The 24,707-nt window shown below is 37.9% G+C and overlaps 1 protein-coding gene across 2 annotated transcripts in view; it reads right to left on the bottom strand.

Annotated features, from left to right (window-relative positions):
• Window positions 1–546: 546 nt before the first annotated feature.
• Window positions 547–24,707, bottom strand: part of LOC148946056 (mitochondrial transcription rescue factor 1) — a 58,717-nt gene continuing 34,556 nt past the window's right edge. For both annotated transcript variants that reach the window (XM_089097768.1, XM_089097769.1), the window contains exons 3-4: window positions 10,809–10,948; window positions 547–1,672 (exon numbers count right to left, since the gene is read on the bottom strand). In XM_089097768.1, coding sequence (XP_088953894.1) covers window positions 1,402–1,672; window positions 10,809–10,948 — 411 coding nt within the window. In that variant the 3' untranslated portion in view covers window positions 547–1,401. The remainder of the gene's footprint in view (window positions 1,673–10,808; window positions 10,949–24,707) is intronic.

The following is a 24,707-nucleotide window of genomic DNA, read 5'->3' as shown; positions in this document are numbered from 1 at the left end:
ACAAAAAAAAAAACAAACAAATAAACACGCACCGTGATCTTTCTTCTTGCAAAAAATGCAAAATTCCACATTTTTGTAGATAGGAGCTTTAAACCCCCACAATAGGCTTCTCTGATACGCTGAATATGATGGTGTGATTTTGATCCAGGTTATATGGCTTGTTGGGGGTTTTTATCCCTTTTGCCAAACGTCAGCCGCATTTTTGCAGGTGCCTTACTGTTGATAAGTACACCTATACTTAATGAAACTTATATATTTAGCATCTGCATTAAAATTTGATTCTTCTGATGTATCTATCTGTATCAAAATACCGTTTTCTAGAGTTTCGGTTACCATTGAGCCGGGTCGCTCCTTACTTACAGTTTACCACGAACTGTTTGATAAAACTCAAAACAATAATTTATTTTATCAAAGAACTGAACATGAAATACATAGTTACATCTTGTATAAAAAAAAAAAAAAAAAAAAAAAAAAAAAAAAAAAAAAAAAAAAAAAAAACTACCTGACAAGAAAAAAAGCTTGCCAGGTACAATTTGAAGACGATAAAAGGACATTTCATTCAAGACAAGTTCAGCGCATTAGTCCTAATAAGTATCTTCATTTATACCTTAAACCACTTTAGTTGTGGAGAGATATCCTCCACTTTGATAGAAAATTTTTTTACTCTTGGTTTCAGGATTCGTGGTCACATTGAATGTTTGATAACGTAATAGAAAATTTTGCAATGATCAATTTCTCGGCTTGTATTATTTCTGAAGGACCTAGTAATTACCTTCTGGAAATTGACTTCTCTGAAAAATAATTCCATTTGGTAACGGATCGGTCATTCTTGTAAGTAAGATATGTACAATATTAAAGTTCGATACGAAATTCCAGGATTTTCCTATGAGGAAGAGGAAATCCCTATGATGTAGATGCAGTCGAAAAAAAAAGATACGGAACATCTGGAAAAAATTTCAAAAACAAGCATACCAATAGTTTTCCTAGCAGGGATGTAAGTCAAAGCCTGACCCAAGGATCAAACTCCGTAAATAAAAATGTCTTGTTCACAAAAACTTCACAGATCCCCCACCTTCTACACGCTGCTCAACCATGTCTTACGCAGCCATAGCATCATTTTTACAATCATACAATCGGGGAATATTGAATAATATTGTCTCGAGGCTACTACAAGACGCTCTTTAATAATAACTATTTTTAGAGTAAACAGCTTTTCACCCAATTGACAGTCACTGATCCTAAAAATATTTTGTCCTGCAAAATTTGATATGCCTAGCCAACGACATGAGCTTTATCTGTCCTTTTATTGCTCGTATATGCAACCAGATTAAAACTTGCATAATCATCTCTGTTCTTGATTTGAAAAATTACAGTAAAACAAGACTCAAGACAGGAATATAATCATTCTTCTTTTCTCCACTCATCGGTATTTTCTATAGTCAAGCTTTTCCATCTTTTAAGTTCAACAATCACTCTCTTAGTTTGGTCTAGGTCATCATCAACTTCAACATCCATTATTTCAACACGTCCAATGTCAGTGAAATCAGGGTTCATTTTACTGGGTCCTAATATTAAGTCTATAGTATCGCCCAAAAAAAGTAGCTTGCTTTTCTTATCCACTTTCTGGCCATTTACTTTAATCCGGCTAGCGTAAAAAGCACCTTCAATTTTACTGAAAAAAGAAGATATTCACAAGAATTAATAAAATGAAACAAATCCTCGCTGCCACACATAAAGATTGCATCTGACACTTTCAAACTTCTGACATAGTTGCCAAAATCAGTTGCTAAGCTGTTCTCAAAGGAAGAATCAGCAGGGAAATGTAGATGAAGAGGATCAAATTGAACTTGCGTTGCCCTGAAGACCATGCCTTCGAGATCGGCTCATGAAGCGCTTTATGGCCGTTATCTCAGAAATGTGAAAATGTCAGATAGGACATTTAGGCATGAGCGTGACATAAAGGTTGGAATATGGGAAGATTTATGATGCCAAAATAGCATAAAATTGAAAGCTTTAGATACAAAATGCATGTAAATTGTAAAATTCTTGGCTCAAACGATTCTTTCTGTGTGAACATTGGTTGGCGCAAAATTCCATCGTTGCATGTTTTATTTCTCTTTCTTTTTTTTGCATTTTAATATCAAGCACAACAAGAAAGAAGAAACTTATAATAACAAGCTTCCCCCTCCCTTCAAAAGAGAATAAAAACCGAAAACAACCAAAGTCACTAATTATCTTTCCCCAGGAGGAAATAGAACTGGTTCAAATTATTTTAAACATTACACATTATTCAGCTTTTGTAAGGCCTGCCCGAAGCCTTATATGAACGAGTCTCTGCTTTTAAAAGTCAGCGCTCCCTTCTTTAGTTCTGCATTTTGTTTTGTTGAATCTCATCAGCTCATTCGAAATAATATTTCATTTAACACAAAAATAGAAATATGGCCACTTTTTGCGTAAATATTTTTCTGCCTGTAGGCTTCAGGAAAACCTGCTGAAACACCAATTACTTAGTAAAAATAGCCATGAAAATTATATTAACTCTCTGGAAAGAAAAAAGACACTTCTCGACTTTTGCCCAGGGGCTTAATTGCTACTATTTTGATCCTTGAACGCTTATAAATTTTACAACAAGTATCCAGAGACGAAACAAAGAGTTAGGGTCGCTATCTTGGCATCGTGGTAGTTCCATTTTATGTATTTACATAAAATGCATTTATATGCATCAATCGAATACAAAAAAAACTTCCCAAATTCATGGAACCACTACGGACAGTATTTTACGAGAAAAGATGTAGCAATCTTACAAGATGTTAAGGTTTATGTTCCCTTGTAACTTTTAGTGTCGAATTTTCCTGCTCTCTTACAGCTTTAACATATCAACGAAAGACGACAATTTCGCTATCATTCCTTAGCTGAGATTCAGCTCTATCCATCTATCGGACAAATATTTGGGAAATTTGGTATTAATTGTTTTTTAAATATGTTGAATATTAGTTGAAGACTGTTGAATAAAAGGACGAATTTTCTATTTCTTAAGCAAATTTAGATCCAACTTCAAGAAAACGTCTCAGCAACATCATAATTCTACCTTGGTGAAGACTTATGAATCCAATGATACAAGTTTATTGTCCTTTTGGTGTAAGTTATCGCTGCAGGCTTATTATGGAATCACTTGTTTTGGAGGGAGCATATACTTTGTCTTACGACAAAGAGCTGACAACTCGTATAGCCTTGTCAAGCTCTGCATTCCAAGGACTTAGACCGATTTGGGTCCATTTAACATTCGCTCAAAATGAAACTACTTTTGTTCCGTATCAACGCCCTTTCGGTCGTAACACATTCAATTGAGAGTCAAAATTTTGCACCTGAGCAGAAGAAACGTCTCACTGCGTATGGAAATCAATGTTTGTGAAGGATGTTAAAACATAAACTGGAAGGACAAAATCACCAACATGGGAATTCGCTAACTCCCAAATCTTTAAGACATATCTCATGCAATAAGACAACGAAGATGGCGGTACCTAGGCTAAGTGATTCGTATGCCAGCATCCAGATTGCCCAAGATGCTTCTCCAGTGGCAACCAAAGGGTGTAAGACAACGGAGAAGGCCGAAAAAACAATGAACGAGACAGGCGTGCCAACAAAACAAGCGTAATCTCAGAGTGGGAAGATATTGACGCTAATGCACGCTTATGAGACGATTGCACACTTACAGGAGATTCTTCCCTGACCCTATTTATGCTTCTGGAGGCACATGAGGAACTAAGGTCAAAGGTAAGAAGGTTGACATTCTCTAATTTCGGTCTTTCACAGCAATATATATATATATATATATATATATATATATATATATATATATATATATATATATATATATATATATATATATATATATATATATATATAGGTGAATACAGAATAACGCGTGCGGTACCAGGGCTCAGGGGATGCAAGCTTCTTTATTATTGAGGAGCGACACTACTCATAAAATTGTCATTTCATTTTCGAAAGCCAGTCAAGGTCAAGCATTCATGGAGTTAACACCTCTTACTTTCTGAGAGGATTATCTGTTGAAAAAAAACCGATTGTTGGTTATATTGACTGTTCGGTTGTTTGAGTGAAATATTTTGAATATTGCCTTGGGATTTAATTACTTAATTCGGATAATTAGAAGGCGTTTATTTGAAAGTGGGGGGACTTAAAAAAGCCCCCCTTGCGGATAAGTCCTTGTTTTGCGACTCTACATTGAGATTTGATTAAACTTCTACCTAGAATGGGTGAAAGGAAAAAGATTATTTTGAATCCGTAATTGAAATGCGTTACGACCGCACTTACAGATGAAATAAAATTGGTCTGTGCCGTAAAAGCGTATTTTGCTTTCTATGCACACGAAAATGTTATAAATGCAAAGCTAATCTTTCATACTGAGGTGAATATTACGAATCGTCTTGTGACCCACTCTAAAGATGAAGACAATATCATTGAAATGTGCAAACTTTTAGTAGCAGCTGCGAAAAATAATGTCAGCATGCAAAAATTTGTCATCTTTAGCCCCTGCTCGGTTCCGTTCATCGGAGATGGGGTGAATGCAACAGTTACTGCCAAAGTAAATGAACTCTCTCGGAAGCTTGATAGTATTTTAGCTACCCAGTCCGCTCGAGCCGTCAGTATTTTCACAAGCAGTTGTAGTGCACCTGAAACGTCCAAGCCCAAATATCCTTCCTATTCTGTTGTCTTGAAAAATACCCCCAAGGAACTCAATGGCCCAAATGACCGGACAGCTTTCATAGAGAGTTTCTGTGAAAATGCAAATGACATTAGCGAAATTCGCAAATCTGCAAAGGAATGGAAGCTTGTCGTCAGGTCGAAAGCTGCAGCAGCGAAAATCGATGAGAAAGCGAAATCTTCGAAGCCCGATCTCTAAATTGCTGTTCGAGAACCCCTGCACATAGCTGTGCTTCAAAATATCCCTGAGAATATAAACTGTGAAGGACTAAAAACTGTAATCCCGAATAGTACGAAGACTCAACAATGCGGGAAATCCCGTTCTTTCAAAGTGTATTTTGACACTATCAGTGAGCTCCAAAAATTTCTGAGTGTTTCGGTGATTATCGGCTACGAGCGTCTACCTGCTGATCCGTTTAAGTTCTTGCCAAGACGATGATATAACTGTCACAAAATCGGTCACCTCGCTTCCCTGTGTACGGCTGAACCTTTATGCTCTAGATGTGCCTCAAATGAACATTTATTCTACGCGGGATGAACCATGCAGACAGCCGACATTCTGCGTTGAAAGCAAAGCATTGGCAGTCACAAGTGTTACAGTGTAAAATGTCCCTCAAACAGTAATCCACAAAAGAAATGACATCTGAAGCTTCTGCTGTTAAATGTTTATCGTGGAACATTAATGGCTCGTTCGCGAATAAAATTCCGATCTTAGATGTTGTATTTGAGCAAAATGGAGTTGTCTGCTTACAAGAACATTTCGTCACAAGCCGCAGTAAAAGCATTCTTAGTTTTAACAGTTCAGTATCGGTTTATTCAGTTTCAGCGAAGCAGGTAAGTGGAAAAGGGCGACCCTCCGGTGGTATTACCACTTTCGTTCGTTCGACTCTAAGATCTAGTGTATTTGAAGTCAATGATAATTTTCTAGCGATTCGTGTTGAGGGCTGTGTTTTATTAATGTATATTCACCTGCAAATTACCGTGATGAGCGTTCGGAGCGTGCTTTTCCTTATTCTAGTGATAAACTCGGCCAGTGTATTAAATCTTTGCACATATAAGTGCAAAGATTTAAATTTTACACACGTACACACTTCAATGTCTACATCAGATCTCGATCACGTCGTTGCGTCCGAAATCTCAGGATTTCGCCTGTCAAGGCTGTGCTTGATTTTCAGCTATCCGATCACTTACCAATACAGTTCTCAGCCGAGATTCCTTGCCACAGCTCAGAGAGACAAACACAAACAACTTCGAAAACACCTCCTAGGTCTCGCCATCATTGGCGTAAAATTAACCCTGTTTTATTTCAAGAAGAAGCCGCCAGAGTCCTTAGTAAGATCCGTGTCCCTTTCCATCTTCTCTCTAGATTAACTGCTCTTTCAAAGGAGGAAACACAACTATCAGTCGATATTTATTTCACAGAAATTGGCCTCTTCCTTTGCTGTGCTGAGAAAGCTGCCGTCCCTCAAAGTAGACCCCGTCATCCTATTCTTCCTGGCTGGTCTGAAAATCCAGATTTAGTGGATACATTGGATTTCTTGTGGACGACCCCGTTAGGGGGTAGTCAATTCAATCCACCTGCTCACAAAAAGAAAATTCGCGAAGGAGCTAAAAGCTCACAGAAAAAAGATGATCGATATCCAATCTGCAAGGGCCAAAATTAATCCTTCTCTCCTTTGGCGTTTTCTGTCCTCTAAAGGCAATGGGTCTTTGTCCGCATCTGCTATCCCTGATTCTGAATGGTACGCGTACTACGGGTCAGAATTTTTGCCTCCTGACCCAGCCCTCAACGAAAGATACGAAGCTGAGTTGGACTTAGATAGTTGTCCTCAGAGTAATTATGTTGTAACAGAGGGAGTTGTATGCAAGGCCATCTCTCGCTTAAAACCTAAACAATCTTTCGGGATTGATGAGATCAGCGCACTCCATCTAAAAAGTGGTGGGCCCGCTCTCGTTAGTCACGTAACTCTCCTGATGCAGATTATCCTCATTCAGGGTAATGTCCCAACCACTTTCTCAATGGGAGATCTTACGCCAGTTCCTAAAAAAGGAAAAATTACCATGTAATGCTCCGCTTTCCGTCCAATCACGATTGCTACTTCTCTTTGCAAGTTATTTGAACTTTTATTCGTAGATGAGTTTGAGAAACTGTGTTGCAGTCCACCAAGACAATTCGGTTTCCAACGCGGCATTGGTTGTGCTGAAGCACTCCATGTCGTTGCATATGCACTCCTGGATGCACACAAAACAGGAGAAAGCCTAGCGATCGGCGGCTTAGACCTGCAGAGAGCGTTTGATTCATTTATTCATGCGCTTATGTTGCTAAACTCAGCTAAAAAAGGAGTGAACTCAAATATCATTCGGGATTTCCGTGATCTTTACTCTCGCCTTTGTGTGCGACTCAAGCTCCCTCCCGATAAAGGCCTTCCGCCAGCCCCCCGGTCAGCTTTGATACCAGTCCGTAAATGTGCCCGTCAGGGGGCAGTTTTATCCCCTAATTTCTTCAATAACTACATTATTGAGCCTCAAGACAGCTGTCCTTCATCATGCATTCTGATTTCCATTGACATCTCCCTAGTATGCTATGCTGATGACACGCTGAATCTCAGCCAGACGCTTAACCGCACTTCAGAAATATTCTCATGTCTGCAGTCCAAGTACGAGAAAGTCGGTCTGAGATTTAACTCTCAAAAATCGGAAGTCTTGCTTTACAATTGGAAGAATGACCCTCCTACTAATTTCACACTAGGTAATTGCTCAGTAAAACCAGTTGATAAAATAGTATATCTGGGGCTGCCAATAGCTACCTCATTACAGCATACCCGCTCCCTCCTGATCTCACATCTTGAATGGCAAATTTCCAGCTCCTATGCTTTGATCGTTAAGTCTAGTCTGAGATTTAACCATCCATTATTGACAAGTATTTACAACGCTACCGCTTTACCGCATATATTACGTGTGACCCCTTTTTGATATTTATTGGCAAACTCTGAAAAGTCTAATATCCGCCCTTTGTTTTTCCGTTTTGCCAAGTACTTACTAAAATTGCCACCTTGGACAGAAATAGTTTTCTGCTTCGGCGCTACAACCACGCGGACCCAAATCTAGCTGTTGAGACACTTATTAGCCGGCAAAAAATAAAACCAGCAATTCTAAAGCACGAGTGGGGAAGTTTGCTTGTTTAATTTTTCCTCTTGTTTCCTTTTATTTATTTTTTTCTTCTCCTTTCAGAAGTTGTTGTCCTTGTTGCTATTTTCGAAGAAGTTGTTGTTTCTGTTGTAATTCTTGAGTATGTTATCTTTCTGTTTCCTCTTTTCGTACTATTTTGTATACTATTTAAGAAGTTGTTGCTTTTGTTGTTATTTTTTAGTATGTTTTCTTTTTCTTTCCTCTTTTCGTATTATTTTGTATACTCTGTCATTGTACATTTACTGTATGCGACGGGTTTTCAATATATTATTATTATTATATCAAATGAGCCGTTTTTCTCGAAGTGTCGTTATGCTGACCCATCAGCTCTCCGCTCTTGTTGCTAAAGTTTGACTTACTTCTTTAATTCTTCAAGAACAAAACCTTTAACACAAGGGTGACGGGAATGAGGCAAAAAAAGCTCACAATGCTTAAAAATGGAAGGGCTGTTATTGAGCATTTCCTTTAAACAATAAAGTTTTCAGTTTAAAGGATTTGGAAGGCAAATGGTGAGTAAAACACTAGCAAAAACCAACTGACTATATTTCACATTAAAGGATGATTTCAAGAAAACAGTAGTATAATTTTAGAGCTTAAGGAGCGAGGGTTGAGCGGCAGCCTCCCTCACAAACACAGGATAATTCCTAGTCGCTGTAAGTTTTAATGTCAGTCTTTCTTTCGTATAAAAAAGCTTAAATTTTTTTCAAAATAATAACATCAAGAGTAAGTTCGATACTAAGTATGATTGAAGTTCAAGTGCTTTTTGTAACAGCCGTAAAAAGGGTCTGGTTCCGATAACAAATATAATAAATATAGAGGGTCAATGATCGCTTTTTCTAGCTTTTTTCTCTTTGAATAATAGTATGTTCGATATATTTTAAGTTAATCTGGATACTTTCGCTGTGAAAATGAAAGAGGGTTTAAAATGGTATATTCAGAAAATCCATTCGCTCTGCTAGCTTGGCCCAATGTTCTTTAGCGCAGAACTTAGCTCCAAAAGAGCTAAGCTCTTAGCGCAACGAATCAGAACTAAGTCTGGATCTAACAACTTTTTTTTGCTTTTGTTGTTGCACCGAAACAAGGATTAGCCTGTTTTTCTCACCAAGGGTGGTTCATTATTTAATTTATTTTTGCACCGAATCAAAACTTAGCTCTTTTTGCACCGATTCAGGATTTACCGTGTTTTGAGGCGAGTCAGGACATACCTTGATCTTGCGCAGATTTGGGACTAAGCTTGTTTTGAACTGAGTCTGGATTCATGTCATTTTCGCAACGAGTCGGTCTAAAGCTTGAAACTAGCTCACTTCGCACCGAGTCCAGACTTAGTCCCTTTTGGTGCTGCGACAAAGAAAATTCTTATCCTTAACTTAGATGATTGTTTTTGCATCGAGTCAGGAATTAACCCATTTTTACATCAAGAGGAGACTTCATTTTTGCCCTGAGTGAGAATTTAGCTCGCTTTTGAATCAATAAAGAAATTAACTCGTTTGCGCAAGCCATGTCACTCTCTATGTTAGACTCAGCTCGTTTTTTGTACCAATTCAGTCCGCAGCTTGCATTTGGTTTGTTTTTGCACCGAGACAGGATTTGGCTTGGTTTTATAGCGGTTCAGTCAGCAGCATTTACTTAACATGTTTTTCCATAGAGCCGGTACTTTTGCACCGAGACGCACCTCGCTTTTACGCCGAGCCAGGACTTAGCTTGCTTTTGCACCTAGGAACGAAACACTTCATTATTGCACCAGCATACCAAACTTCGACAGCCTGGCCTTAGGCTCATTTGACGCAGTAAGGACTTACTGTGTTTTTGCACTGTGCTACAAAACTGCGCATTTTAGCCCTAGTTTGTTTTTTGAACCGAGTTAGTCTGCTTAGAGTTAGCTTGTTTTAGCTTGGAATTGGCTTGTTTTGCACTGAAATTGAAATCCCTGCTTGATTCAAATTTAAATAAGTAGTAACATGCCTATTTTTGGCTAAACGTTGGTGCTTGAGCGGGATGTTGGTGGTTTGGAGTGGTCATGAGACCAATTCGTCCCTCTAATCATACAAATTTTAATTCATTGCGTGATCCTGGTTTTAACGAGGTGTTACATATCCATATTTTCGACCTAAATGCAGAATGGGCTAAATATAAATTTTAGGACCCGTGCCCATGGCACTGTGTGGGTGATGTCCTGTTTTGAGGTACATGTTTCGGTTCTATTTTGAGCAAATAGTTTATCTTAAAACTTTTATTCGTTGCTAAGGACTTGTTCACATGTCAGTTAACCAGGGTCGTTAATAGCCAAAATATTTGGGGGGGGGCAAGGGATTTTACCGACTAGCTGGTCTTTTTTACCGACAGTTTTTTTGTCAATAATAAACATAATGTCAGTTTCGAATGCAATACGTAAAATCACTGCACGAGTCGTTAAAACTGCTTTATTTACCGACCGAGATTCCGATTTCAGTACAGATCATGTCCATATTTTAATGCTCTTTATTAAACCAAATGGAAAATTGTAGCACCATCTATAAACTCACGACAGGAGTCGGTAAAACTGCTACGTTTACCGACCAAGTTCGAACTTTTTGTAGATGATATGTCAGTATTTTTCGTGGTCTTTATTTTTCCGAACAAAGAATTTTAGCGGCGTCGAAAAAATCATGGCACTTCACTTCACGATTTTACTGACTCATTTTTGTTTACCGAGTGACCAAATATTGGGGAGGGGGGCGTCCCTCCATCCCCCCCATACGTGACGCGTCCCTCACGTGACGCGTCCCTCCATCCCCCCATACGTGACGGCTCTGCAGTTAACTACATTATGTAGACACTTAGCTTAACAGTGAAAGTTTATTATCTTAGACCGCATTAAGCCTGTAATAAATTAATTAAAGGATTTCAACACTTACTTCCTAGGTATTCCAAGGCCAAGCTTTAATACTAGGTCAAGTCGCAGTGTTGAAACACGACCTTTGACAATCTTAGCTCCTTTCTCAACATGTTCATGAAACAAATCTCGTTTCTCCTCCATAACTTCATCATCAGAGTCCTGAAATTTATTAGTCAATTCCTGTATACTCGCAGCTTATCAATTATTAATTTTCAATTCAATAGAAGTGCTTCAAGAAATTTAGTAGTTTCCTTCTACTAAGATTGTACACATTATTAATTTATGTCCATATCGTGAAAAACAGTCTTTCAGAAACGAGAAAAATAAGTCCACTCTCTGGAATTAGATTGCTTCGTTCAATATCAAGAAATAAATTTTTGTTTACTTTGATACCTGCAAAAAGCACTTGATACAAGGAAATCTTGGTCATCAAGGGGAAATTCAACTGCACTTCTCTCCTTCGAAATTACTTTTTTTTTCTCTCAGAATCTTTAGGTACGAGTTATAGAGCTAATGAGATAAAAGAAAACCCGGTGTATATTTACCTTTTCTTTTATTATTATAGTTTGAAAATAAAAGCTTTCTTTACGTATCCCCCCCCCCTCGAAAAAACTTAAATCGTCCAGTAACTGAAAAAAAGTAAAAGTTGAGTGAAGACAATCTTAAAGAGATACTTAAATACTGTGCAGGGTTGCTTGGATTATAATAGGGGTTCAATAAGGTAGAAATGCTGCAAAATATTGCTAACAGCTATAAAAATACCAATATTTTAATTCCAGAACCTGCTCGGAAAAAGAAGCCATGTCGTAATCCGATACTGATTTTATCTAATATGAAAAAAAATATAATATAGATCATTTGTCTTTTGATTTAAATTAAAACTAGAACTTAACAATTAGCCATTTTCAAAATTACACAGATGTTTCATATTCATGACAAATAGAATGCAACAACTGCGATCCCCGTTTGAAACCTAAAGACTATTTTAGGATGCAACATCATTTAGATTCAATGCACTAGTGTTGCCCTAGTAAAGGTACATGCGCCTCCGAAGTAATATTACTTCCCCCAGCCAATAGAAGGTCTAATTATACGAAATTGAGACAGGACTCATTCAATCAGAAACTGGAAGTTTTCACAGCCTTTCAAAGGTCAAACACTGATTAGAGGGGCAACCAGTCTCCGTCCTGTCCCATTTGTTTGCCCCGAAGCACCCATTTAGCTCCCCGTAGCATCAGATTAGAGCTTGGAGATTGCCATTTTATTCGGAATAATCGAAAGTCAAATAAGTATGCCACCAGAGTTGACACGATCCCCACAGCCCAATTGACAATGCGTCTAAACTATGCAAACTGCTCATTGTTCACAGACAGGTTTTAGTAAAAAAGGCTAGCATGTCTCATCAGCTTGGAACTCTAAGGAATCGCTTACCAGGCCAAGATTTCTCTGAGTCTTCCAATGGTGCGCTCCTGAAACCAAATACCTGCCTGAGCAAATTAAAAGATTGTTTTTATACACCCCCTGTTTTCAAAATTCATTATCTACGAATCCTCAGGAACCGCTCGGGGAGATTGAGTTCAGTCATAGCCAGAACGTCCGAAAAAATTTGTACATTCTTCAGACAGTTTGCGTCATATCCTAGCTTTGCTCCGCAAACCATTTATCGATCCGCCAACTCATGGTTCGTTTACACATTGCGGAAATTCATGTGGGTTTAGCAATCAGTGTGTAAATTCCGTCCGTTTTCATGCTAGAAAAAATCTCTAGCTTTCCGCAACGTTTTGGTCAAATCAGGACGGAATCTTGGCAAGGTTTTTAAAAGAATAAAACCATGAGTATGTATTATCAAGAAATACACGATCTTATAACTTTGGTTCAAGGCTACCCCAGCTTTTATGATCTGGCGTGCTCAGGCTTCGAGAAAACTAAGAAAAACGGTGTCATTTGGCTCTCTATTGCTCTACAGCTCTCAGAAGAGGGTATGAGCTTAATACCCTTCTTGATGTTTTGATGATAGCTACGGGGGATATCCACCATATGGCTACCATCAAGTCCTTTCGCCCCTTTTACTTTAGGTCACGCTGTTGCAATAATTTGAAATCTGCCTTAAAACGCAGCGTTATTTTAGCCATAGTTCGAACAGAAACAGACTGATTTTCGAAATGTGTAAACGAACCATCAGAATACTACTTCACCTAACTAAACAGATCGCTTCAAACTTTATTAATGTTCGCTTTGAAAGTTTTATTTAGGCACCAATTTTGTATATGTTTGAATAAATTAGAATCCAAAGGAAAAGTTTGAAAAAAAACTTTTCTTTTAAAGTAGTAAAATCAAGCTGAAAGCCAAAAATGTAGATTCCAAGAATTTTATTTCTTTCCTGAAATTCTGATTCGTATCGCGATTTTCTTCTTTTCTGTTGCTGATATTTTCACAAATTAAAATCCCAGTGATCGAAATATATATTATTTTCAGTAAACCGCAAATGACACTCATGTTTTAGAGGGTTTGAGAGGAGGGAAGTGTGTGTATAGTCCCACTCTTATTTGCATTAGCTTGAATTTAGCCGTAGATTTCTCTTTTGTTGCCGCAAACTTAGGTGCAAAAGAAAATTGTAATTTTTTTTTTTGTGGTTTTGTTGTTGATATTACAACAGAGAGAGAGAGAGAAAAAAAAACCCCTGCTGAAAATACAAATCCTTTGCATTAGAGTGCAGATGACACACTTTAAACGGTTTAAGGGGCGTGGTATACCCTTCTTATTTATGGTATTTTCTGTTCGTTTGAAGTTTGATTTGGAAGTTAATTTTTATTTCTGTTTCGTTTTAGGTTTGACTTGTTGTATGAGTTTTTTTTGGTCATTATAGGTTTTGCTATGGGCATTTATTTTTCACTTAAATACTTTTTTGAAAGAAGTCTTTCTTCAAATTATTACTAACAAAGACTATATTCAGTTCATCAAGTGATATCTTGCAATGTGAAAAAAGGGTAAACAACAACGACTAATTATCTGGCTTACAGGAAAAAATGGAACAAGGGGACGATCGAACTCTGACCTTTGTTAATGTTTATTTTACGGTCCACGAAATTTAGATTACCTTCCATTTTTCAAAATTCTCTCTGTCGAAAACCGTATATTTATTCTTGGCTGCAAATCGGAAAAGAATGCGATTAAGAAAAAAGTTACTATTTAGAAAAGTAACTGCAAGGGTAATAAGACTTATGCTTCATGAATTTAAGTTTATATATTTTTTTTTATAGAAATTTGTTGTTGATTTCTAAAAAGGCTAATAGATCTGCCCCTAATGGATAGATCACCAAACATCGACTGTGCCTTTCGGACGGATACGGTAAATAGGTAAGCATCCACGTCATCGGCATTTTTAAGTCATTTACTCACAGAGAAAGGCTTGTCATTATTCCTTGACACTGCTCAATTACAATGACAATCTAATCTATTACAAAATCATGCAAGGTTGAAGACAGGACGTATCCTTGCCTCACTCTTCGGTTAATGTTATGGAGCTTGTCAAAACTGAAGAACAGTACAAAGGCAACATTTTTTGCTGCCTTACCAATAAGGGAGATTCCTCAGCAATGTATACATTTTGCCTCATCTCGTTTAAATAAATTTTTTTTTTCCAAAAAAGTAGTTTTTCAAAGAAAAGTACAGAGCAAAATTAAACCTACCACAAGCAGAAATGAATTCAAATAGTAATTCAAACTTAAACGAACAGAAATCACTATCCATCAATAAAGTTTGACCAATAACGAGCAGAAATTCCAGCGAATAAAGCCAAACTTAAAAACAAGAGAAAATATAAAAAAAAGTAGTATGGCTAACGCACCCTAGTTCTTCTGAAGGCCAGAGCATTCATTTGAGTGTCTGATGCACATAGTGTATTTTGATTTAATTTGAGATCTCCGTCAAAGTTTCAACTTAATACCCTAAACCATTCCCGAGACATTGCAGATACATCCTTTTGACTATCGGGATGGACACGTTCTTTTTCACTTAGGTCAGCACAGAGTTTCTTTTGATCTAGTTCAAAATATTGCTCAACATACCCTGACAGTTTCAACTTAATACCTTCAGCCGTTCCTGAGATATTTAGATACCCTTATAACCACCTGGATGCATATAGTGTTTTGATTTAGTTGATCATCCCTCTCTACATTGCCTGGCAGGGGCAGATCCAGAATTTTCTTTAGCGGGGGGGGGGGGGAGGATACAAGGTTGCTCCGATAAACTTGCGAACAAAGAAATACCAGTAACTTAAAGGAAACCTCAATAATTATGCGTCTCTTAGGTAGGCAGTAGAAATACTACTACTAAACACTCACCGCAGCACCAAGCCACCTGAGGCCAACACAGCTACGCACACTCCTCCTCCATCCCAATCTACTCAAAGTCTCTCTCTTTACACCGTCCTAGGAAGTTCCGATTTCCTTTATATCTTTCTTTGTTACACTCTCCCACCCCGACCGCAGACGACGTGATTTCAGTTTAGCCCTAGATGGTTGGCCAGAAAGGACAATTTTCAGCACTCTGTCATCCTTCATCTGCAAAACGTGTCCATGCCATTTCAACCTTTCTCTCATTATAGCCCTAGAAAGTGGGATTAAACCACACTTTTTGTACAGCCTACAGTTTGAAATACGGTCAGTAAGCCGGGTACCCAGAAATTTCTCTGGAAAAATATAGCAAATCTTCATCCGCTTTTCGGTAGTGGAAATGGTCGTAAATTTAATCAAAATCTGGTGAGGGTTAAAGTTGTTGAATAAAGTTGAATAAATCTGTTGAAATTAAAATGATTTAAAAATATTGATACAAAAAATAGTAAGTTATAGTAACCACCCAATGTAAAAAAAAGCTGCTCACCCTATACAGAAAAATATTATGTTTAATATTTTCTGCATAATTTTTAGCCTCTAAACTTCTGACCACTATAGCGAGTGAGTTAACCTTTGTAATGTACAAAAAGGCCATGAACCATCTTTTGGAGTCATGCATTCTTTGTGACTATTCGTATAGGTCAAATCAACTAGCATGTCGCTTAACTTAATGGCATCGCTTAGTAATTGTGATGGTAATGAAGAGTAGAAAATGAGTATTAAGATACAACTCATATCTTTCAATGCAATTATCTCCTTTAACATTTTCAGCGCTAAAGATTCACTGTTTTGTCCAAAAAAAGATGAGAATTCACGACATATTGACTAAATCTTAGATTTAAAAGTTTGAAGATCAGGTGCAGAATCTAAATTTTGAGGGAAGAACTCAACGTGTCATTGACGCATTGGAAAATCTGTTGGTCATGTCAGAAATAATGTAATCTAGTACTGGAATATAAACAGCTCTCTTCCAATAAAGGTGGACATTGTCTTGGTCGTCTTGTGAGACAGTGGGATAATTTGATCGATAAGTTTGTTTTTGCCATTCTTAGAAGGCAAAGAGTCACGTCCATAGCTTCCATAGATTTATCTTCCCTTTCAAATATAATCTGGAGAACCTCATCATTCTCCATCTTTTTATTTAAACACTTTAGGGTTTTGAATATTTTTCCTGTGGCTGAAAATAAATGCAATGTTTCAGTCTGAAGTAAGCTGCTTAGTTCAAGAGTTGTGTCAGTTATATCACTCAAACAGTAAATAGTATAGTCACAGGTTAAAATTGCGCAGAACAAGCAATTTGCTTTTGTCAATGAATAACTGTCACGACACGAAAACACAATTCTAAGTTCTTCAACTATTTCAGGCATGTGATCTCTGAATCGCAACATACTTTCGAGACGTTCAACCCAATGAGCAACCTTGTATATGATGACCTAAAACATTTTTAAGGACAAAATTCCGTTTGCGATGCATTACAAAAAAAATTGCAACTTCTTTAATGCCACCTACAGCATTCTTGACATATTGGCTTTTATTACGCTTGGAAATCGATAAGTTAAGAGCAGGATTTTTGCATCCACAGAGGCTGCTTCTTTTGGCAGCTTTTTGGATTCCTGCTAATGCCCCTCGTATTTCAGACATACTGACACTGCGTCTAGCGCAGCATATATCAACACAATTGTCAGCGATTAATCCAATGACTACCGTTAGCTTGAGCAGAGACTTGCCTAAAATTTCACCTGTAATGTTTGGTTCATGTTCAGTTATACCCTTATAGTTCGTTTCGGGGAAGGTCCATAAATCCAACACTGTCTTCTATAATACTGCTGTCACAAACATAGTGCAGAGAAAAACTAAGTTATGAGGTATGTGACCCATCCGTGGTTTCGTCAAATATCACACTGCAAAATTTGGCTTCGTGGATTTAAGGTTTCTTCAGCGCAAAATTAAATAAAGTCATTTGCCGTCGTGTTGCGAATATACCCAAACCCCAAATCTGCCACTACGTTAGGGGGCGCTCAACACCCCCCCCCACCAGGATCCGCCACTGTTGCTTGGAAGTTTCAATTAATACTCTTAGCAGCCCCTGAGAAATGAGGGGGGCAATACCACGACCGGTCCCTAGCAATAAGTTCTAAGTCCCTACAATCCAGCAGGTGTTATTGATTTTCTTCAAGATATTATTATTCGCACCTGTTTGTTACATAACAGGAATTGGTTGTTACGTAATTGGAGATTGTTTATTTATGTCGAGGATGGCGTAATCTGGCGTGACCTGTTTTTCTAGAGCTCACGGGCCTCTAATCAAGTGGGGTACCCTGTTCGGCTGCGATAATTAAAAGGGCGACATACGCCATTTTTGCTACTTTTCAGGAGAGCCAGAAAACGGAAAAAAGTTTGTTGGCTGTGGTCAATCTGAAGGGCGAGGCTAATGGAGATCAAGGGAACATATTCTAGACCAGCATTTTCTGCTTTTTTCAGTGGTATAAATTGAATTCAAGTATTCTGAGCAAGCTCGAAATTATTCCATTTTATGGCGTATGTCTCCTTTTTCCTTGACAAAAAAAGGAGACATATGCCAGGTCCACATGTTATAATTACAACATCTGTTTCTTCTTTTCTTCAAATCACGATGATTATGCTGAAATTCGGCTGATTCTTGAGCCAAAAAGGAGACATATGCCAATATGCCAAATATTAAAGTTCAAAAGAACAGGGTCAAAAGGAGACACGTGCTCTGCACGTATCTCCTTTTTGGCCCAACTGCGATCCGCGTCCAAAAGTGGCGTATGTCTCTTTTTTATCTTCGCAACGGTAGGAGATAGGAGAATTCTGACTTCACCATTCGATTCCTCGTGCTGGGTTTACCCATGACATACACATAACTCATTTTCGACCAAAATGGCATATCGTCGCCTGAAAGCGGTTTTGCCGAAAATAACAATTTTTAGCGAAACTGAGTTACAAACGCCATCTTGTGTAAAAAAAAATCTCCTTTCGAATGGTCTAATTGACATTGCTGTAAGACGTCTCTAACTGCCTGTATTTTGCAGTTCTCCTTTTCCGAATCGCATATTTTTCGATTTCTTTAAAGCGGTTTTACCGAATCGCATACGAGATTATAGTATGGTCCGTTTTGCCGAAAGTTGTTGATTTGCTGAACGCGACCTTGGAGAAGAAGAAGACGATCTTTCTTATCTTGATGAACAAGATATAATTATGAGGCCCAAGAGATTGAAAATGTCGATTTCCCCAGATATTTTTTAAACAGACAGGTAAGAATTAGATATTTTGAGACAGAAGTATGTATAGCAGCATTAATTGGAGTTTGCTTCAACAGTTCTAAAGGAGGTGCTAATGAAGGTTCATGGGCAGAAAACAGTCTATAACACTAATCTGTTTCCTACTTTGTGAGTTAGTCCTGATTCAGCTGGCAAACATCTTCCTGAATGGGATGTTCATGTCAATATTGCATTGACACAAACTAGTTTGTGTCACTAAAATCATTCTTAGAAAATGTTCCAGTAACATGGGTGAACATAAAGATTTCGAAGATTTGTCTTCAGATGAAGATTCTGACCCGACGTATTTCCCGCAAGTAGAAAGTGATCTAGAATCTCCACCCAGTAAGGGATCTTCATCAGAAGTCGAAAGTACTGCACTCTGCGAAGATGCTGGCCAGTCCAGCTCTCCTACTACTTGGACAAGTAATAGAACAGAAAGTGAACCAGAGGCTACAAGAGAAATTAGTGAAACAGCTTCTGCTAGCATTTCTCCAACCACAGAAGGAAATGATGGCACAGAAACGAGAAATATTGCATCCAAAAAAGTCAGAAAGAGGTTAAATAACAAGGAAAAGTGGGTGAAAAATCAGATAAAGAATGCAGTAAACTCTGGAAATGTTTATCTGAACCCTGCTACCAAAAAAGTACATGGAAAGGAGAAGGAAGCGAAACCCTTTAATTACCCTCATTCGTGTCCTTTCAGATGTTTTGAACATTTCTCGGAGACAGATCGTCCAATTGTGTTTCAAAACTTTTGGGCATTGTAAAAATATTCCAAAAGGATATAATATTTGAAAAAAACAAAACCTTTACCTAAAAAAGGAACAAAAAAAGAGTGAATTTAATCTTGCATTTCATGTTCCTATAACTGACATATGCGATGTTTGTGAAGAAAAAAAGGTTGCTGAACAAAATGGTACTGAATTATCTGAGGAGGTCAAAACCTCTCATGCAAAACATTTGAAAGGAAAACTAGAAAGCAAAGAAGAAAGAGATAAGGAAAGGGCTTTGGATGACCCTGTATTGTTTTTTGATATTGAAAACGTTTTTTTCTTTTCCAAAAGGGGATATTTCGTACTTTTTTTACAAAAGAAAGATCACTTGCTTTAACTTAATTGCTATTCTTACCTTTAGCAGACAGACAGGATTGCTAATCAAAAGGTTTATTGTTGTTTGTGGTCAGAATGTCCTGCTGGTAGAAGTGGAAATTATATTGCCAGTGGTCTTCGTGCTATCCCTGATAAGGTTTTTACTACCTATCCTGACATCAGAAAGTTGGTTACATGGTCAGATTTATGTGTGCCTCAAAACCGCAATCAAGTAATGAACTACATGATGCAAGACATCCTGAGGAAGCATTTACACGTCCAGTGTATAACAATGAAGTATTCTGAGTCTCGCCACTCCACAATTCAGGAAGTGGATGCTGTTCACAACGTCATTGAGAGGTCTTTGAAGCACAAGGAAGTCTTTTCGCTACTAGACTTGACAAAAAAGCTTTTGATTGTTCGACCCCGTGACCCGTTTGTCATTATTCAAATGACCAAACAGAATTTTTTTAATTACGCCAAAACGTCCAAATGCTATAAGTATAGCTTAGTGCCATTTTCAAAGGTGAAGTTACTACAGTTTAAGCAAGGACTATGCAAAAGGGTGTTCTACAAAACTTCGTTTGCGGATACTACTTCTTCTGTAGCGCTGATTGCACCAGAGGCTAGCCCAAAGAGACCATTGCCCAATGTGTCAGCAGTGAATGTTGTGGAAAGGTTGCTGCCTCCTTTACCTTCTAGTACAGTAGTTGAGTTGCCAACAGCAAATATAAAATACGTAGAATCGCTTTGCCGTTTCATCCAAGCAGTAGATGTGGCATATGTGAAAAGTCTTATTAGAAGTTGTAACAGAGCTGAGGTACCTAGTACTTCAGCTGAAATCACAGCGTGTCCCGAAACCGCCTCTGCCGTTAATACTCCGAAGGTTAAAACCAGAAATTCCGAGAAGCTTCTTACTAAGTGAGACCTCCCACTGATCTTTTGCTATATTTTATTCTGAAACTCCCAGTTAATTGTCGAAATTAAAATTTGTCTATCAGATAAAATACGTTTTTCCGAGAGTTGCATTTCTAATTCACGCTGAGCTAAATCCGTATCGTCATATCTTACCTATGTTCCGGAATTTTTAAGTGATTTTGCCGAAAATGATATTCATTCCGTTTTATCTCAGGAAAGGCTCGCCTTAGACCAATGAAAATAAGCACAATGATATAAGCGATTTTTGTTCTTAATTTTGAAACAAAAATCAACGCTCTAGTTATTTCCGATTCTGAGATACAAATGTCAAAATTTTCAAACTCGTTTTTCTCCCGTTTTTGGAAAAACAGATTCGGCAAAACCGCTTTCAGGCGACGATATGTCGCCCTTTTAATTATCACAGCCGTGTTGTAACTGAGGATGGCGCAAACATGAGTGCTACGTAATACTTCAGGATGTTTTTTTCTTCGTCGATATTTTTTTTTGTTTCAAGATATTTCTTTTTCTTCGATATTTATTTTTCTTCGGGATATTTTTTTCTTCGAGATTTTTTTTTGTTCGAGAGGTTTTTTCCTATTCGAGATTTCTTTTTCTTGAAGATTTTTTTCTTTTTTCTTCAAGATATCTTCTTCGAGGCATTTTCTTCGAGATAAGTTTTTCTTCAAGGTATTTTTTCCCCTCTAGAAATTCCCCAAACCGCTTACGAAATATTTCTTTTTGATTCAGCGAACCTATCCGTCATCAAAGATTTTTGTCCGCTCTAGGAATCGAAGGTAAGACCAGAGATTTCCTCCAATGGAGTGACGAGTTACCTAACTGAGCCAACAAATCGTTCCTAATACTATGTTCTAGGGAAAGATTCTGTGTGATTGGCTATTTCCCACTAGGAGAATTCTCTACACAGTTTCTGGATCGATAAGATATGAAATCGCGTGTTTCATATCTCCATAAATAATTCACATGGAAGGGAGAAAATCAGTTACTGGATATAAGTTTAGGGGGATAGTATTCTTATACATTTGACACACAAGTGAATGCTACATAATAGGTTTCCCATCTCGTTTCGACCAAAACCACAGTTTGAAACGTTGATTTTCATATGTTCTTCGATTTTTAAACATCAACGTCTTTACTTGGTACTCATTAAAAAATTAAGATTTTTTGTTAAATAAATATTTATTATATCTTTGAAAAAAGCTTTACGGGGTTTTTGAGAGACTGTTGCCTGATTCCGTGTGATTTGTTCTTTACTTGGTGCTCATTAAAAAACGAATATATTTTGCTAAATAAATAACTCTTGTTTCTTTTAAAAGAGCTTAACCGGGTTTGAGAGATTCTGGTGCCTGATTCCGCGTGGTTTGTTCTTTACTTGGTGCTCATAAGAAAACAAAGTAATTTTATTAAATAAATAATTCTTGTATCTTTTAAAAGAGCTTTACGGGGTTTGAGACATTCTGTTGCCTGATTTCGTGTGGTTTACTTTTTACTTGGTGCTCATTAAAAACGAAGATTTTTGTTCAATAAATGATTCTTGTATCTTTTAAAAGAGCTTTACGGGTTTTCAGAAAGTCTGTTCCCTGATTCCGTTTGGTTTTTTCGTTACTTGGTGCTCATTAAAAAACGAAGATTTTTTGCTTAGTTAATAATTCTTGTATCTTTTAAAGAGCCTTACGGGGTTTGAGAAACTCTGTTGCCTGATTCCGATGTGGTTTGTTCTTTACTTGGTGCTCATTAAAAAACGAAAAATATTTGTTGAATAAATAATTTGTGTACCCTTTACAAGTGCTTTACAATGCTGTTTAAATAAATGCAACAATGCCCGCGCCCACAGAATCTTCCACACCCCGTTTCTTTTCTTGCTCTTCTGTTCAAACCAGGGTTGTTTGACTTTTTTTTTCAAAAATAGCAATACCAAAGCGGAATTGCTTTGTTTGTTTTCTCGTTTTTTTTTGTTCAAACCAGGGTTGTTCGTCTTTTTCCCAAAAATACCAATACCAAAGCGAAATTGCTTTGTTTCTTTTCTCGTTCTTATGTTCCAACTAGGGTTGTTTGACTTCATAGCAATACCAACGCGTGATTGCTTTGTTTCTTTTCTTGTTCTTATGTTCCAACCAGGGTTGTTCGGCTTTTCCCCAAAAATACCAATACCAAAGCGGAATTGCTTTGTTTCTTTTCTTTTTCTTATGTCTAAACAGGGTTTTTTGATTTTTTTTTTTCAAAAATAGCAATATCAAAGCAGAATTTCTTTTTTCGTTCTTATGTTTCAACCAGGTTTTTTTTTTCAAAAATAGCATTATCAAAGCGGAATTACTTTATTTCTTTTGTCGTTCTATTGTTCCAACCAAGGTTGTTTGACATTTCTTTAAAAAAAAAGCAATATCCAAGAATTGCTTTGTTTCTTTTCTCGTTCTTACGTTCTAACTAGGGTGTTTGGCTTAAAAAAAAAAAAATACCAATACCAAAGTGGAATTAGTTTGTTTCTTTCCTCATTCTTTTGTTTCAGCCAGAGTTGTTAGACTTTTCCTCCCAAATAAACCAATACCAAAGCGGGGTCCGCGCACACACACACAGACAAACACACAGAGTCAGACACACAAATACAGGTAAACAGACGCTCAGACGGGGCAGAGAGAGAGGGAGAGAGAGAGAGAGAGAGAGAGAGTGAGAGAGTGGGAGAGAGTGAGAGAGAGAGAGAGAGGGAGAGAGAAAGGGAGAGAGGGAGAGAGAGAGAGAGAGAAAGAGAGTGAAAGAGAGAGGGAAAGAGAGGGAAAGAGAGGGAAAGAGAGGGAAAGAGAGGGAAAGAGAGAGAGAAAAGAGAAAAGAGAGAGAGAGAAAGAGACAAAAATACATACAAACACCCAGAGCAAGACACACAAAGACAGACACAGAGACAGGAAACAGACCTTCGGACACACGGGCGCGGTGAAAGAGAGAAAAAGTCAGACACAGAGACAGACAAACAGACGCTCAGACACACAGGCAGAGAGAGAGAAACAAGACACATAAAATACAGAGAGTCAGACAGACAAACACACAAAGACAGGCACACAGGCACGGTAAGAGAGACACAAAAACATGCACAAACACACAGTCAGACAAACAGACGCTCAAACACATAGGCACAGAGAGAGAGAAAGATAGAGAGAGACAAAACACATAAAAACACACAGATCAAGACACACAAACACACAAAGACAAACAAAGAGACAGACAAACAGACGCTCGGACACACAAAAACACACACACAGAGACAAACGCACATACAAACACACAGAGCAAACGCACAAAGACACAGACAAAAACACACGCACAAAGACACAGACATCTGACTTTTTTAAGCTAGGTTACGTTAACTGCCTCTAAATTAGGATTGTTCGAGTTCAGTAAGCTTAGCGCATTCAACACACTCAAGATTGCAGCATAAGTGATTTTAACTGATAGGTTGCTTTCAAGCTAGGTTCATTTAAGTTCACTTAGCATGGTGCGCCATACTTAGTGAACTTAACTGAACCTGGCTTGAAAGCAGCTTGTCTCTAGCTGAACCTAGCTTGTCTCTGTATATGTCTTTTTGTGTTCGTATGTCTGACTGTGTGTGTTTGCGTGTGCGTTTTTGTTTCTCTCTCAGTGTGTTTGTGTGTGTTTTTGTTTCTGTGTCTGTCTTGTGTGTTCGTCTGGCTGACTCTATGTGTTGGCGTGTGTTTTTTCTCTCTCTCTGTTCCTGTGTGTCTGGCTCTGTGTGTTTTTGTCTCTGTGTCTGGCTTTGGGTGTTCGCCTGTCTGACACTGTGTGTTTGTGTGTGTTTTTGTCTCTGTGTTTGTCTTTGTATGTTCATGTGCCTGACTCTGTGTGTATGTGTGAGTGCGTGTTTGTTTTTGTCCCTCTTTCTGTGTCTAAATCTGGGTGTTTTTGTCTCTGTGTCTGTCTTTGTGTGTTCGTGTGTCTGACTGTCTGTTTTGTTTTTGTCTTTTTCTCTCTGTACCTGGGTGTCTGACTCTGTGTATTTGTCTGACTCTGTGTGTTCGTATGTCTGACCCTGTGTGTTGTGTACATTTTGTCTCTCTCTCACCGTGCCCGTGTGTCTGAAGGTCTTTTTGCCTGTCTTTGTGTCTGTCTTCGTGTGCCTGATTCTGTGTGATTTTATGTGTTTTTGTCTCTATCTCTCTGTGCCCGTGTGTGTCTCAGCGTCTGTTTGTCTGTCTTTTTGTGTTTTTGT

Source organism: Artemia sp. Qi Xiang Cuo, chromosome 12, assembly GCF_049724085.1.
Source record: "Artemia sp. Qi Xiang Cuo chromosome 12, ASM4972408v1, whole genome shotgun sequence".
Classification (NCBI taxonomy): domain Eukaryota; kingdom Metazoa; phylum Arthropoda; class Branchiopoda; order Anostraca; family Artemiidae; genus Artemia; species Artemia sp. Qi Xiang Cuo.
This window is presented reverse-complemented; position numbering and strand designations above follow the sequence as displayed.